Below are 17,064 nucleotides of genomic sequence, written 5' to 3' on the forward strand. Positions count from 1 at the left end.
AAAACACAGGCCATTTAGCAATGCTGCTTCATGCCAGGGGGAAGCGGCTACCTACCCACCCCTATCCTGGGGAAATGATCTCCAGCTGCCTAAATTATAAAGTTGATGCCCTATGATTTCTTTGTTCTGTAAAGCCTGAGGGAGATAGGATAATGAAGTATCAGAAGAGGTATAGAACAGCCCCTTGTTTCATAAAGCAGTCAGAGGCAGAGAGAGAGAAGAGAGAGAAAGAGGGAGTTCTTACTGGTATCATTAAGAGGCAGCAGCAGCGACCTGGGAGCAAAGCTCTGCCTGAACTGGTCTGAAACTACTGCTGTGGGAGAAAAGGCTGGTTGCCAAGTTTGTTAATAGCTTCTGCCCATCATTGTTACAGCAGCTTTATCAACCAGGGCAGGGCCAGGACCTGTTTTTAGCAGTGTAAGCACTGAGACTGGAGGGTTCAACAACATCTTCCAGCAGATCTCACTACAACCAATGATTAACAAAGACAGTTCTCTCTTCTGTCCCACACAAATGATCACAGAATTGTAAATATCACAGCTGGAAGGACCACAGAGATATGCAGACCAACCCTCTCGTTTTATAAATGAGGACACTAAGGCCCAGATCAGTTAAATGGCCTTATACCTCTTGGAATCAAGAGCCAAAGCTAAATTAACTGGGGCTAGTGATCAGCCCCAGTTTATACTAGACTGTATTTATTTATTTATTTATTTATTATTATTTAAAAAAAAAAAAAATTTTTTTTTTAATGTTTATTTATTTTTGAGACAGAGAGAGACAGAGCATGAACGGGGGAGGGGCAGAGAGACAGGGAGACACAGAATCGGAAGCAGGCTCCAGGCTCCGAGCCATCAGCCCAGAGCCTGACGCGGGGCTCGAACTCACGGACCGTGAGATCGTCACCTCAGCTGAAGTCGGACGCTTAACCGATTGAGCCACCCAGGCACCCCTACTAGACTGTATTTATTTCCTAGGTATCACTTACTGGGTTTCATACATAAGTATCAGGAACTAAATTATTTGTTAAAGGATGGCATTAATAACAAAGTAGGTCTGTCTCTGAGCCCATCTTAGAGAGTTCTTTTCCTGAAATATCAAAGAATTTCATTTGAAGCAACCTTGCCTATCTGCCAAGCCTGCCGTCTGGCCAACTGTACCACCCCCCTCTGTGCTTTGCTGGGCTGAGGGAGGTGGTAGGTGACAGTGCACAAAAGGACATCTCTCTCCCTTGGAGATTTAGTTTATTTTGCAATTTGCAAAATGAAACTCAAAAAAGTCTGTAAGTGAAAATTTTTCTTAGGGCTTCAGGATTTAAATATGTGACAGTGGGCAGATAACATAATCCAGAAAGGTATATAGACACATAACTGCCCCAAAGCATCTCCTGGTTGTAAGCTGCTAGGTGGGAAAAATGTGTTGGCTGTTGTTTTGGGTGGGGGAGGGGTGAGAGAAAGTAAGTATTGATTTCCCTAATGTTTCCTTTGTGTGGCTGCTGTTGCCATGTGGTGGTCTGTTGCTATGAAGATTTGTGGTGCCAGACAATGGCTGCTAGGCTCCTCATGACTGTGCTATTGGTGGAGCTGTTTCTGCAGGAGTCAGGCTAGTAAGCAACTGGCTAAGCAGTGGAGAAAGCTTGGTCACTGTGCACCATGTCTTCCTCCAGGCAAGTGCTGCTTGAGGCAAGATTGAAGGTGAAGGAGCGTTAATTATAGCCAAGGAAAAAGAAAAAAAGCCGAGAATCAGTGTAACTTTCCAGTATAAATCTCTAAAATTAGATACTTCACAGTTCACACACATACTTTCCTACATCAGAATCACACAGAATAAAGCAAGGGTAACTACCAAGGTTACCGTTTCCATGAAAGAAGATTAATAGACAGACCCTTCTTTTTAGTAAGAAGGATAAAGACCCGCAGCCAGGATCTGCAATCAGATGAGGATGAAGAACTGCTGAGGCAGGTTCTCAGCGGAGCTACCACAGGCAAACTTACTTCCTGCTAAGCAAAACCACTGCCTATTACTCTGATAATGAGAAAACTGCAACCCATAGACCAAAGCACAAGGCAGAGTTTGAAGCAGGGCCAAATGTTCTCCCAGGTAATAAGGGCCAGAGTCATAGAAGTCACCCTGGGTCTGTGCAGATGTTGGCTATTTACCCACCCTCTTTATCCTCCCACATATTTACCCTTCTTTCTATCTCAGAGTATATTTACACTTTTAGAGTACATATAATGTAAAGATCATCTAGCCTCTATTGCAGTCCAATACAGTAAACCACTAGATACATGTGACTATTTAAATTTAATAATCCTCATCAACAAAACTAAAAGGCAACTGACAGAATGAGAGAAGATATGTGCAAATGACATACCAGATAAAGGGTTAGTATCTAAAATCTATAAAGAACTTATCAAACTCAATATCCAAAAACCAAAAATCCAGTGAAGGGATGGGCAAAAGACATGAACAAACACTCTTCCAAAGACGGCATCCAGATGACTAACAGACACATGAAAAGATGCTCAACATCACTCCTCATCAGGGAAATACAAATCAAAACCACAATGAGATACCACCTCACACCTGTCAGAATGGCTAAAATTAACAACTCAGGAAACAATAGCTGTTGGCAAGGATGCAGAGAAAGGGGAACCTTTTTGCACTGCTGGTGAGAATAAAACTGGTGCAGCCACTCTGGAAAACATATGGAGGTTCCTCAAAAAATTAAAAATAGAGCTACCCTACAACCCAGCACTGGATAGTTATCCAAAGGATACAAAAACGCTGATTCAAAGGGGCACATGCACCCCAATGTTTATAGCAGCACTATCAACAATAGCCAAATCATGGAAAGAACCCAAATATCCATCGACTGATGAATGGATAAAGAAGATGTGGTGTGTACATGTGTGTGTATACATACATACAATGGAATATTGCTCAGCAATCAAAAAGAATGAAATCTTGTCATTTGCAACAACACGGACAAAACTGGAATTTATTATGCTAAGTGAAATAAGTCAGAGAAAGATAAATACCATATGATTTTAGTCATACATGGAATTAAAAAAAAAACCAGATGAACACACGGGAAAAAAGGGAAAAATAAGATAAAAACAGGGAGGGAGGCAAACCATAAGAGAGTTTTAAACACAGAGAATAAATTGAGAGTTGCTAGAGGGGTGCTGGGAGGAGGGCTGGGCTAAATGTGTGATGGGCATTAAGGAGGGCACTTGTTGGGATGGGCAGTGGGTATTATATGTAAGTGGTGAATCACTGAATTCTACTCCTGAAACTATTATTATACTATATGTTAACTAACTTGGATTTAAATAAAAAAAATTATCCTCAGTATCATGTGCCACATTTTAGGGTGCTCAATATCACATATGACTAGACTACCATTTTGGACAGCTTATTTCCAACACAAGAAGTTTTACTGAATAGTATACATCTAACCCAAGCCCTCATAAATTAGAAATCTAAGGCCAGGAGAAGTTAAGAGGCTTACCCACGCTGACACAGCTAGCTAAAGGTATGATCTGTTCTGGAATCCAACTTTCCTGACACTAGTTCAGATATCTGTTCTATACTATAATGCCTTTAAGACACTATTAGTCCTTGAAACAGTTACTCTCAAACAGTTCCCAACAATCTTAGTTATTGAATAAAAATGTGGAGATGGGGATGCCTAGTCTCTCTAGGTGTACTTGTGCATATATATGACAAAACCTTTAACAAGTGCAAAAACTAAAAATGCCTTCCTCCCCACCAAATCTTTAAGCTAGAGTTCAGCTTTGTAAAATGGACCAAATGTATCATATAGCTTTGCATAGTATACAAGGGAGTTGCCCTCACTTCAGCTTCAAAAACATCATCTTTTAAAAAACTTATTCTTATTTTTTTTTATTTTCAAGAGAGTGAACAAGGGGGCAGAGGAGACGAGAGAGAGATAATCCCAAGTAGGCTTCACACTGAGGAGCATTAAGGGGCTCCTGCATGAAGCCAGAAGACAGAAGGAATTGGGCTAATGAATCTTGAGAATGAGGCAAGTATTGGGAAGTGTGAATATAATAGGGAGATGAAGGGATTGCTAAGCAGTACTGTGAGCTCAGCTTATGTCAGCTAGCATATACTTGCCTCAAAAGCAGCCGGGTTTTGTAGGATCAGGAGTTGAAAAATGAGAGTGGAAATTTCTTGAATTGGGGAGTGGCAAGGAGAGTCGGTTTTTGTTTGTTTGTTTGTTTTTTGTTTTTTTAGAAAACAAATCTATTAAACAAGTGTATAATGAAATTTCATCATTGGTATTAAAATTTTTTAGTTTTCATTCTCATGATTGTTCATTTTTAAGATGAACTAGTATGGATGGATCCATACCGATTCCAAGGTTTATTAACACAGATTCTTACACTTAAAAGATGGAAGGTCCTAATTGGTGACCTAATTCAACTTTACTTAAGAGATGAGGGAACTAAGGACCAAAGAAGTTAAGGAACTTGCCCAATGTCACAATCATAACAGCAGATGTATACAGCTCACCTGGTTTTCACACCAAGTGCTCTTTTTGCTATATTACAAATTCTTCCAGGAAGCACATTTGCCAAAGTAATGCTACACTTAGTGTGGCTGCTTAAGAAGGAAAACTTACAGGGGCGCCTGGGTGGCTCGGTCGGTTAAGCGTCTGACTTCAGCTCAGGTCATGATCTCACGGTCCATGGGTTCGAGCCCCGTGTCAGGCTCTGTGCTGACAGCTCAGAGCCTGGAGCCTGTTTCAGATTCTGTGTCTCCCTCTCTCTGTGACCCTCCCCCGTGCATGCTCTGTCTCTCTCTGTCTCAAAAATAAATAAACGTTAAAAAAAAATTTTTTTTTTAAAAAGAAGGAAAACTTACAGCATCTCCTGGAATTTTTTTTTAAGTTTATTTATTTATTGATAAAGAAAGAGAGAGAGAGAGGGAGGGAGGGAGACAGAATGAGTGGGGGAGGAAGGAAGGGGGAGGGGGGGAGGGAGGGAGGGAGGGAGGGAGAGAGAGAGAGAGAGAGGGAGAATATCCCAAGCAGGCTTTGCACTCATCACTGAGCCCGACATGGAGCTAGATCTCACAACCATGAGATCATAACCTGAGCTGAAATCAAGAGTTGGGACACTTAACTGAGACACCCAGGTACCCCTAACATCTAAAATTCTTTTTTTTTAATGTTTATTTATTTTTGAGACTGAGTGTAAGTGGGAGAAGGGCAGAGAGAGAGGGGGACAGAGGATCCAAAGTGGGGTCTGTGATGACAGCAGTGAGCCCAACGTGGGGCTCGAATTCATGGATCGCGATATCATGACCTGAGCTGAAGTCAGGCATTTAACCAACTGAGCCACCCAGGTGCCCCTCTTTTTTTTATGTTTATTTTTTTTATTTTTGAGAGAGAGCGAGAGAGAGAGAGAGAGAGAGAGAGAAAGAGAGGATCCAAAGTGGGCTCTGTACTGACAGCAGAGCCTGATACAAGGCTTGAACTCATAAACCATGAGATTATGACCTGAGCCAAAATCAAGAGTTAGTCACTTAACTGACTGAGCCACCCACACACCCCAGCCTGTCTTCCTTAAAAGCACCAGCCAAGCCAGGAAGCAATTTTGCCTCAGCAAAAGTATATGGTCTGCCTTAAGGCTTCTTATACACTGTTTCTGGGGCCTTGTATTAAAGTAAGCCTTGTGAACTAGAATGGACTTGGGACCTATTATTTCAATTTGAAGTGGGGTGGGACAAAGTGAAATCAGGTGGAATCAGACCTTTGTATAAATGCTAAGTCTCAAAAAAAGCCAAGGAAAACATTCCAAGTTATACTTGGGTCTTAACAGTACTAAGGTTGAGCCTAGTCAAGGAGGATCTTTGCAGTGCTGGCTGTATTGTGGACAGCCTAAAAAGAGATGGAATCTGCAAGAATTTAAAAATGTCTCCAAGGCAAGGTTTGCACTGAGAGTGAAGAAGGAAGCAACACTGCATGACAGGTAGGCAAAGAAACCAGGAAGAATTGAGGCCATGACCCCTACACCTGTTCTCAGCAAGGTGGCTCAGTTCTACAGGGACCTCATGATCTTCCATTTCCCTCAGAGGCCAAGCATTCACAGCTTCTTTCTAAGCTCTAAGGGTTTTTCCATTTGAAGATAGTAGTTTGCTGGGCAAAGAGACAGACACAAGCACAAAGAGTCGGGTAGCAGACAAAAAGTCTAGGAGGCTGAAGGATTTTTTTAAAAAAGTATCTGTACATAGATCTTATTATTAACTTGAAGACTGACTCAGTATACTAAATCTTATAGATCTGCAGAGAAAGATCTTTGCAGGAAATCTCTGTTACCTGAAGATGAAAAGGAATGTAAACCAACTCTGATCCCAGTTCAGACCTTTGCCAACTGACAGTTCAGGTGAAGGCCCTTTGGGAGAGGCAGAAAGCAGAGGAGAAAATCTATAATTGCAGACAAGTTCCCTTTCCCTTGCGATGAATGAAAAAAAAAAGAGGAGAGGTACTAAGCCCTGGAACACAATATAGGAAATGAGAGAAAATATGGTATTAAAAGTAGGAGAATTAAAAATCTTATAGGTATAAATAAATGAGTGATCTCAAACCTGGTGACAATAGTACTTATTCTGAGTTTCAGAGGTCTAGAATTTTGTAAAGTATTTGATATGATTTCTCAGTTCAAACAATATTGCAGTATCTATAATATTAACAAAGATCTACAAATGACAACTAGATGTAACATTCATTCACTCAAATATTTTTTTTTTTTTTTTTTTTTTTTCCAACGTTTTTTATTTATTTTTGGGACAGAGAGAGACAGAGCATGAACGGGGGAGGGGCAGAGAAAGAGGGAGACACAGAATCGGAAACAGGCTCCAGGCTCCGAGCCATCAGCCCAGAGCCTGACGCGGGGCTCGAACTCACGGACCGCGAGATCGTGACCTGGCTGAAGTCGGACGCTTAACCGACTGCGCCACCCAGGCGCCCCTCACTCAAATATTTTTGAGGGCCTACTACAGCTACCAAGTATTAAGTATTAGATATCCAATGGTGAGCAAAACAGAGTCCCTGGGCTCACAGAATTCTAAAACAGTGGAAGAGACAGACATTAACAGAAAAATATCATTCTATAAAATTGCAAACTGTGATAACTACTGTGAAATAAAACGCAGGGTGCATTCAAAGTGTACAACAGGGGAACATGGAATAAGCTGCCAGGTACAACATGAGAGTCAGAACAAACAACTAAAAAAAAAAAACAGGGGCACCTGGGTGGCTCAGTCGGTTAAGCATCTGACTTCAGCTCAGGTCATGATCTCACAGTTCATGAGTTCAAGCCCAGCATCAGGCTCTGATCGGATTCCATATCTCCCTCTCTCTCTGCCCCTCCCCTGCTTGCATTCTGTCTCTGTTTCTCTCTCTCAAAAACAAATAAACATTAAACAAAAAATTAAAAAATTATAAAAAAAATAAAAAACAAACAAACAAATAAAACCCCCCAAAAACCTGTGCTACTATCTCCTTGGCATGGAGGGAGAACAGGGACTCTCAGATAAAAAGGTATCCATTGAGGGCACCTGGGTGGCTCAGTTGGTTGAGCATCTGACTTTGGCTCAGGTCATGATCTCATGGCTTGTGAGTTCAAGCCCCACATTGAGCTCTGTGCTGACAGCTCAGAGCCTGGAGCCTGCTTCACATTCTGTGCCCCTCTCTCACTCTGCCCCTGCTTATACTCTCTCTCTCTCAAGAATAAATAAACATTAAAAAAAAAATTAAAAAAAAAAGGTATCCATTGTTCTCAGGAGAGTGGAAGGGTTAGTGCCTCACATTCTTACAAAGTTTTCATCGGTTAACATATATGAAAAGCAACTTGCTCTTGGAGGAAAGTCACCATCATAAAGACGGACAGAATAAATAGGCAGGAAATTGATGTCTTCTATCTTCAATATACTGAGGCAAGAGGCCCCGAAGGCTGGTTGGTGTCACGGAGCTGTGGGCTGGATATGTTTGTCATTCCAACAGACTCTGTGGCTATTCAGACCTTTGGCCAAAGGCAGATGACATTTTCAAAATTAGAGATAGCCACTTGTGATTTCCAGACTGTATACTGAATACACATATCCAGAGTCAACCTCTAGGGTCAACCCCTCTCTCCACTGTCTCTGCATCAGTTTCTAACACAAGAGAAAAAAAAAATTTTTTTTTGGCATTATGGTCTCAGGCACACAATAAAACCTATCAGCAATGTTATTCTGAAAGCTGAAGCTTTACTACATTGTTATCAACAAGAAAGCCAAAAACAGAATTCTTAACCTGTGTCACATCAATACCTACTGCATGACAGACTTTAAATAAATACTGAATCACAACAAAATATTCAGAGGAACAGACTTTAATTAGAATGACCAGAATGAAATGCTTGAATTTCCATGGGCAAACTGACAAGATAGCTTATGATAATTAGAGATAATGAGCTGTGCTCCTCTGGGCCTCTAAACTTCAGAGTGGGGATGCTTTCAAAGTCTGGTTACTGATGCAGAGACCTGATGGGACTCTGAGGCCCAGCCTCTATAAACATACTCTGTATAAACATACTTTGACAAGAACTTGGAATCTTTATAAAAAGAATCTATGTGCTGAAATCAAATTGCCACAGATGGTACCAAGGGATCAGAAATACCTGGTCAAGTCCCTTCACACAACTATTTTTTCAGGTTTATGAACTTCTAAAATAGAAGAGACTCTGTTCTCAGGGGCAAATGGAACATACAAGAAGTCTGGATGGTAGCCTCAGGCAGAAGCACCCTGCAGTGAGCCAACTGCTTAGTGGATGCCTGAAAACAAGACCATGTAAACATTTCCCTGTTGCCTAGGCCTATAAAATCTGTACTAAGTGACAGATGCATGAAGTGAAGTGGGTGGCTGGGCAATGAGGCAACCAGTGGGAAGGAGCTGGCTGCACCTCCAGGTGTTAAAAAAGGCAAGAGTTGCATATTCAATGAGCCAACAATAAGTCAATTTAAGAGTGACTGTTTTCCATTTCCTTGACTCCCACAGCTGTCCTTTTATTACTTTTTTCTCTTGAAGCCTGACCCAAAAGTTCATTTACATTCAAATTCTCCCATATAAAATGATAAAGAGGAGTATGGAGAGTAGAGACACAGTGTGAATTACCTGGCCAGCACTTAACAAATGACTGCTTAAATGCCAGGGCCAACAATGTGGATATCCATAAAAGAGAGATAATTAATTTTAAAAACTGGCAATCTTGGGAGACCTCAGTGTTGGGCTCAGTGGGTTAAGCCTCTACTCCTGATTTCAGCTCAGGTCATGACCTCACGGTTCGCAGCATCAAGCCCTGCATTGGTGGAGCCTGCCTGGGATTCTCTCTCTTCCTCTCCCTCTCTGCTCCTCTCCTGCTGTCTCTCTCAAAATAAATAAATAAACTTTAAACAAACAAAATGGCAATCTCCAGAAGCTGCACAATTTTACTGAGAAGTTTGCTGTGATCTCCTGGGTAGGTGTCACTAGCAAACTATGGTCACTTGAGACTCCTAATAAATACTTGCTGTTATTTACAACGATAAGCCCCTGTTGGCAGAAGCAGGTTGAGAAGAGATGGGAAAAGACGCACATAGCACTTACCATCTTCTGTTTCCTGCCACACGATGCCCTCGAGGTTGACGCTTGTTCCAGGTTCACAGGGGCCCAGGCACTCAGGCTCTGTAGCTAGAGCCACATCACATGTGTTGACCCCAACTGATCTGGTACGAACCATGATCTGCTCACAGGGGGAGGAGATGTCATTATTGACCACTGGTACCAAAAGGTGCAGTGGCAGCACTGCTGGTGTAGAGACAGGGGACTCCATCTGTAGGGGAAAAGAAGTAGTAGCTGAGTGGCAGAGAGAACATTTAGAGGAAATACCTTCTCTGTATTTAATCTAGTCCTACGTTCTTTCCTGCCAGTGTGGAAGGCTCTAAATATAAGACTTTGGTCCTTCCTTTCAAGTTCTAGCTCATGATACCACTACAAATCTAATGGTTTATATGAGCGCACCCTGTGGTAGAAGCTCTATTTCTTATTAACGATCTTCCTCACAAATGGTGCTTGGCTAAAAGTGTATTAAAAAATGTGGGGGAAGGAAAGCGGAAAAAATAGTTTCAAACAACAGAGAGGGAGGCAAACCATAAGAGTCTCTTAAATATAGAGAACAAACTGAGGGTTGATGGGGGTGGAGAGCGGGGGAGAGGGGAAAAGGGGTGATGGGCATTGAGGAGGGCACTTGTTGGGATGAGCATTGGGTGTTGTATGTAAGTGATGAATCATGAGAATCTACCCCCAAAACCAAGAATACATTGTATACACTGTATATTAGCCAACTTGACAATAAATTGTATTTGAAAAAAATCTTGTCTCATTTAAAAATCTCCAGTGATAGAGAACCAGGTCCAGATTTCAACAGTAATAGAGCACACAGATTGATGACAACGAAAAGGTTTCTGAGGCATGTTCTACTGCCACCACTATCTTTCCCACCAATCTATCATTCAACAAATAATACATTAATCATGTATAAAATCCAAGAATACAGGTAGGGATAAAAAAGGAAAAAAATATCTAGATCCCAGGAATGTCACTTTAAGAAGACTAGAACTTCAATTCATCTTTAGCTAGAAGGATATCTACTTAAAAGTTATAAGAGGGCTAGGAGCAACCTGATGGGGGTTTCTAACACTTAGAGATTACAACAGTGACTGGTTAGTAAGAATGGCATTTTGGAGCAAGAATGTAACATCAAATTTATCTGTAACAAACAGCAGGTGCTGTTAGGACCCGGAAGCCTATTCATGGCAGTCTGTAGATGAAGTTGATCACACACACGCACAGACAGAAATAGGTGAGCACAAGGACCAGCATCTACCTCTAAAACTAGAATCTCGGGGAGCCTGGGTGGCTCAGTTGGTTAAGCATCTGACCTCGGTCTGGGTCATGATCTCACTGTTCCTGAGTTTGAGCCCCATGTCGGGCTTCGTGCTAACAGCTTCAGAGCCTGGAGACTGTTTCAGATTCTGTGTGTCCCTCTCTCTCTGTCCCTCCCCCACTCACGCTCTGACTCTATCTCTCAAAAATAAACATTAAAAAACTTTTTTAAAACTAGAATCTCTCACAAGAGTGCAATTACTTAGAAACTAATAATTCAACATATCCAGAGTTCAAAGTTGTAATATGGAGGGTAATAATCTTTTAACTCTTTAAATCCTAGCATTTATCAGACTGACAAAGTACCCTGGATCTACACTGCCCAAATCCTAACGGAACACAGTGTCCTGCATATGCAAAAGCACTCAATTCACACACTGACTAATCTTCCCTGAAGATTAAGTATGATACCAGTCAGCAAACCTAGAAAATAAGAGTCAAGGATTGGGACCCTCTTCCTCTTGTGAAAGATTTTTTCTTCCTTTTTTTTTTTTTTTAAAGTCCAGTTTGAATGTACTCCTTCAACAGACCTACATCCAGAGAGTTACATATGCACCCACAAACCAAGCTGCTGGACAGGTCTGCAACAGAACTCTGGTTCTGAAACAGTTTACTGAATGACCACTGCTATACCTGTAACCCACCTCTCTAACACAGGTGCGTGTGTGTGTACGTGTACGTACACACACACACACACACACACACACACACACACACACCTCTAGAAGCTGAGATCTGGGTACTATATCTACTCTCTGCAGTTAGTTAGCTCTGACTTCTTGGCTTAGAGGTCACTGCTATTTGTGAATCATCACTGTCAAGAGTCCACTGAATGCTAGAACATGGATTCTGATTAATTCTGGTTCCTGAAAAGCTGCCAAAACATTATCCTTGTCTGCTTGGCAGGCACCCCCCCACCCTTGTACTTCCCTAACTCCACCTTTTTCATAAAATGAAAGTTGAAGCCCATATAATGAATTTTCTGCATTATGGTCAATGCCAAAAGGCTTTTTTGCTCCTTTTTGCACTCTTGAAAATCAGGCATTGATCGTTTTATTTGGCAACCTTCCTGGGATGTGGTAGATTCCTAAAAGACTCTTTAAAATTTCTATACACAGATTTGAAAGTAAAAACACAGAAAAAGTAAGTTCAACTCTATGACTCCTGTATATGGCTGGAATCTGGCTCTAATATCAAGCCCTTTCAGGAATGCTTCAAGAAGATAGCTAGTAACTCTTTGGAAAGAAAGTTTCTTGGAGATTTTACCCCTGAGAATTACTAAAAAGGGAAAATTAGAGACAGAGTATACACAGATCATCTTTACTCTTGGCCTCACCTCTGTTTTTCTATTTTTTTCTTCTGGGGAAAACTGAGACAAAAACAATTTCATAATCAGTATGTGCATTTCCTTTGCTTAGGGTTTGTTCTCTCTTCATAGGGCTTGATCCTGTGAATCACGAGATCATGACCTGGGCTGAGATCAACAGTTAGATGCTTAACTGACGGAGTCACCCAGGAGCCCCAAGTTTGTTTTCTTTTCTATACCATTCTTCTACTAGCAAGAGAAATTCCTGCAAGGTCCTCTTTCTTGGACACAGAGGTTGGCCGAGATCTTTTAGGTCATTTCTCTGAACTTTCTCATTGCCTCATGTGACCATATCCTGTTACTAACCTGTTCCATTGCTAAGGCAGCAATTCCAAGCACAGAAGGAGGTAAGTCCACAGGGAGTCAGTCAGTCAGTCAATCTCTCTCTCTCTCTCTCTCTCTCTCTCTCTCTCTCTCAGCTATCAAGGACAGCTGTTTTCTAGAAGTGGTTTCATTTCCTGCTAGGTTATTCAGTGCTTATGGGAGACCAGGAAGAAAAGAAGCTACTAACGCTGTACATGAAGCCAAGCCTCCAGTTCTACACTGACAGATCCAGAAAACAAGATCTAAGACGTGTAACTAGGAGACACCCCTGTTGCATTCAGTTTGCCAAATTAAACCCTGCTACAGAATATGTGGAGAGAAGGAACTTAGCTGAACTGATTAGAAAAATAGAACTAATATACAAAGAGCCAACTGACATGTATGTGCAACAAACTGCTCTTACTGCTCAGAGATACTAAGTAGAATTCAGAAGCTCTGTTTGTGTGAGGATGACTTTATTTAGTCAGTTAATTAATTAAAAGAAATTTGGGGGTGGGGAGAAGTAAAGAAATCCACCTATGGGTTTGGAACTATTCAGTTTCCTACTTTGCAACAGAAATCTGAGGAGAAATCACAGAGCAACACAATAATGTTTAATTACAGCTCCAGCTCTACTAATTACCATTTGGTCACATCTATAATCTACATTAAGCCATACTGTATAATAAGCACCTCTGTGATATTCATCTAATAACTGAGGTGGCTTTATGGGATTTCACATTCTACTATTCACTGGAACAAACACAGTTTCATTTACCACTCTCCAGGAGAGGATAAATCAGAAAAGGACTTTTTTGCCACCTCTCCCATATTCCTAGGATACAAGAGCAGGAATTGTCAGGAGACTGGGGACAGGAGAGAAAATTAAGTAACAGGAATATAAAAAGTTAAAGTCATTAAATACCTTAATAGCTACAACAACAATAAAAGTTGAGCCAATTCTTAGTCTCTGAAATGCTAAGGAGTGCCAACCTGGCTCCATGAATGGGGACACAAACAAGACAAAATTAAAACTTGAAAAGAGAGGATTTGAAGTTGGAGATATCTGAAGTTTCCCAACAGTTCATGTCCTTTACCTTTTAATGATACTTCTTTTCAATTCACCTTTAGATATTATTCTTAATAGCACCTATTAGAGATCTAAGTGCTGATAGGCAGGTGACGCAGAAATGAGGACTGGAGAGAATAAAGAAAGGCCAGAGCCATTAATCTCCCCACAAGAAGTAATTATACACTGCCTTCAGCTGCCTCCCACACAAGAGAGGCACTGATGGCGGAAAAATTTCAAGGCTGCAATATAATTTTGGGGGTAGGAAATGCAGCGAAGAAATATTTGGGACAGATTCTTCCCTCTCCCCTTCTCAGGAGTCTGATTATCTTCACATTCACAGTCAAAAGGCAGAAAGGAAGTCTACCAATAACTGCAGTAACTCTAAGAAAATCGCTTTATCCAAGAATGAAAGATAATTGTTCAGATTTATTCAGAATGATCAGATAAGATTATGTAGAATCAAATATTTTTTTAAGTTTATTTATTTATTTTGAGAAAGAGTGCGTGGGGGAAAGGGCAGAGAGAGGGAGAATCCCAAGCAGGCTCCACTTTGTCAGCAAGAGCCCAACTGCAGGGCTCAAACTTATGAAACTGTGACATCATGACCCGAGCCAAAATCAACAGTTGGACGCCTAACTGACCGAGCCACCCAGGTGCCCCTGTCACCAAATATACCAGATTTTGTATTAATAACATGCTCTTTTTCCTTGGTAATTCCAAAGGTCTTTCAAGATTTTACAGTGACTCAGCATCAGCAATGCTAATAATAATATAGGTTCCTGATTCATAAATAAACATGTAAGTACTGCCTCTAATAATATTTGATCTGCTCACAAAATTTTTACTGTGGGTTATTAAAAAGAAGAACAGGTATTTATTTAAAATCCTATTTATGAATTTATTATGTTGTTTCTCAAATTAAAATACAAAGGAAAAAATCCTCAGTTATTTGACTGCCTCCTGTTGACTGAGATTGAGATAAAATAAATTTAATGTATTTTTTAAAAAATAATTAAGGTTTATCTTTGCTTATCCTGAAAGTTCAGTAATTGCTTATTTTCAAGAGCCCAATGGGTCGAAACCACAGAGCAACTGGGGCGCCTAGGTGGCTTGGTCGGTTAAGCATCCGACTTCGGCTCAGGTCATGATCTCACAGTTTCTGAGTTCGAGCCCCGCGTCGGGCTCTGTGCTGACTGCTCAGAGCCTGGAGCCTGTTTCAGATTCTGTGTCTCCCTCTCTCTCTGCCCCTCCCCTGTTCATGCTCTGTCTCTCTCTGTCTCAAAAATAAATAAACGTTAAAAAAAAAAAAACAAACCACAGAGCAAATGAATTCTTCCTTTTCACAAAGCTCTTGACACAATGCAATAGAATATTCCAAGTAAATCATGACACAATACAACATTTAAGTGTTAGTGAAGGAGGAAATCACTTCCTTTTCCAACACTCTTTGAACCTGCCTCTTGGAAGGAAGGAAGGAAGGAAGGAAGGAAGGAAGGAAGGAAGGAAGGAAGAAAAAGAAAGGGAAAGAAAAAGAAAGGAAAGGAAAGGAAAAGAAAGGAAAGGAAAGGAAAAGAAAGGAAAGGAAGAAAGAAAGAAAGAAAGAAAGAAAGAAAGAAAGAAAGAAAGAAAGAAAGAAAGAAAGAAAGAAAGAAAGAAGGAAGGAAGGAAAGAAGAGAAGAAGAGGCTGCAGGTCTGGTGAACTCCTAGATTCCACATAAGCTTGCCTTGAAAAAGAATTTGTTTGTAACTCTGGTTAATTTCTAAGACATCTTGTAGCAGAAGGCAAGGAGGAAAAAAGAGAAAAAGAAAGACACAGTAGCTGGCACCATAATCAGACATCAAACAATTCTTTGAAGGTAGGTATTCCGTTATTCACAGAAGACTTACTTTAGCACTCAATTTTAACCAATCAGCACCTGGTCAAGGTCAGCAGTGGAGACTGTTGGAGTTTATAGTAGAAAATGCAAGTGCAAGTGAACATATAATTTGAAGACTGTAAGACTAGCCACAGGGAGCTCTCCTGCAACCATCACAATAGAGTCTCAGGCTCAAACCCAAAAGATTTCTTCCGGTAAAGCGGGAAGAGCAGATCAAATGATCCTAATATTCAATCCTGTCTAAATTCTGTGTGTGGGAATGGATATATTATGCTGGAAATGTAACAAAGAAAAAAAATCTCATAAATGAAGTCAATGCATAACACAGATCACATGGTAGTGTCCCATTCCTGTGGCAAAGGCTTTTGCTGAAAGAAGCATCTATTCTGCTCTTCTAAGTCTTCTCACTCTACAATCTCCTGCCTGCTTGAAATTCACCACATTTTCCTTCAGCAAAGCTATTAACTTTGCAGCTGATGAGTGATGATAGCCACCTAAGTACTAGCTCTGAAATGATTTTTTTTTTTCTACAGAAGGTTGATGATCCCTCCCATTCCTGTACTGTTCCAAGGGAAGCATGAGAATTAGCTTTTCAAGAATAAAGAATGAGAAAAATTCACTCTTTGGCTGCAACTACTTCCTCTCCTGAACACAATTCTTACCTCCTTTCACATACTCATTTCCTAAAAAGTCAGGGCTGGAGCTTGTCATCTCTACTCCATTCTCTTACCCCCATAGGACAGAAAAGCAAGTGAGCAAATAAACAAACAAAAAATAACCCACAGACCAAATAAGGTGAATACAACAGAAGCTAAAGCCTTTCTCTGAATCATTCAGAATCACAGATGTCAGCAGAAAAATCTCAATTTAACCTGTTTCATGGATGGGGCAAACTGTACGAAAGAACCTAATCATCATTCATATTGACAGTCCTAGGAGAAAACATGAGAATTCTAAATTGAGACATCACAAACCATATCTTGTTCTGTATAGCTTGGGAAGGAGAAATGAGAATGATTCTTCCTGCTTCAAGCCAGCTGTTCTTAAACATTTTGGTCTTGGGAAACCTTTAGAGTCTTAAAAACTGAGAACCTTACAGAGCTTTTATTTATGTAGGCTTTATCAATTGATATATACTGTATTAGAAATTAAAAGTGAACAGGGTGCCTGGGTGGCTCAGGTGGTTAAGCGTCTGACTTGGGCTCAGGTCATGATCTCACAGTCCATGAGTTTGAGCCCCGCGTCAGGCTCTGTGCTGACAGCTCAGAGCCTGGAGCCTGCTTCGGATTCTGTGTCTCCCTCTCTCTGCCCCTCCCTGTCTTACACTGCCTCTCTCTCTCAAATATAAACATTAAAGTGAAAGATTTAACATGTATTAATTAACTTATTTTAAACAACTAATGATTTCAAAATGACAAAAGTGACACATAAGAACAGATTAGTAGTGGCC

At 40.8% G+C, this 17,064-nt stretch overlaps 1 protein-coding gene across 3 annotated transcripts in view; it reads right to left on the reverse strand.

The window, feature by feature from the left end:
• Positions 1–17,064, reverse strand: part of ZNF609 (zinc finger protein 609) — a 214,595-nt gene that overhangs the window by 49,860 nt on the left and 147,671 nt on the right. For all 3 annotated transcript variants that reach the window (XM_058737411.1, XM_058737410.1, XM_058737409.1), the window contains one exon: positions 9,659–9,884. In XM_058737411.1, coding sequence (XP_058593394.1) covers positions 9,659–9,884 — 226 coding nt within the window. The remainder of the gene's footprint in view (positions 1–9,658; positions 9,885–17,064) is intronic.

Source organism: Neofelis nebulosa, chromosome 7 (assembly GCF_028018385.1).
Source record: "Neofelis nebulosa isolate mNeoNeb1 chromosome 7, mNeoNeb1.pri, whole genome shotgun sequence".
In the NCBI taxonomy this organism is placed as follows: Eukaryota; Metazoa; Chordata; class Mammalia; order Carnivora; family Felidae; genus Neofelis; species Neofelis nebulosa.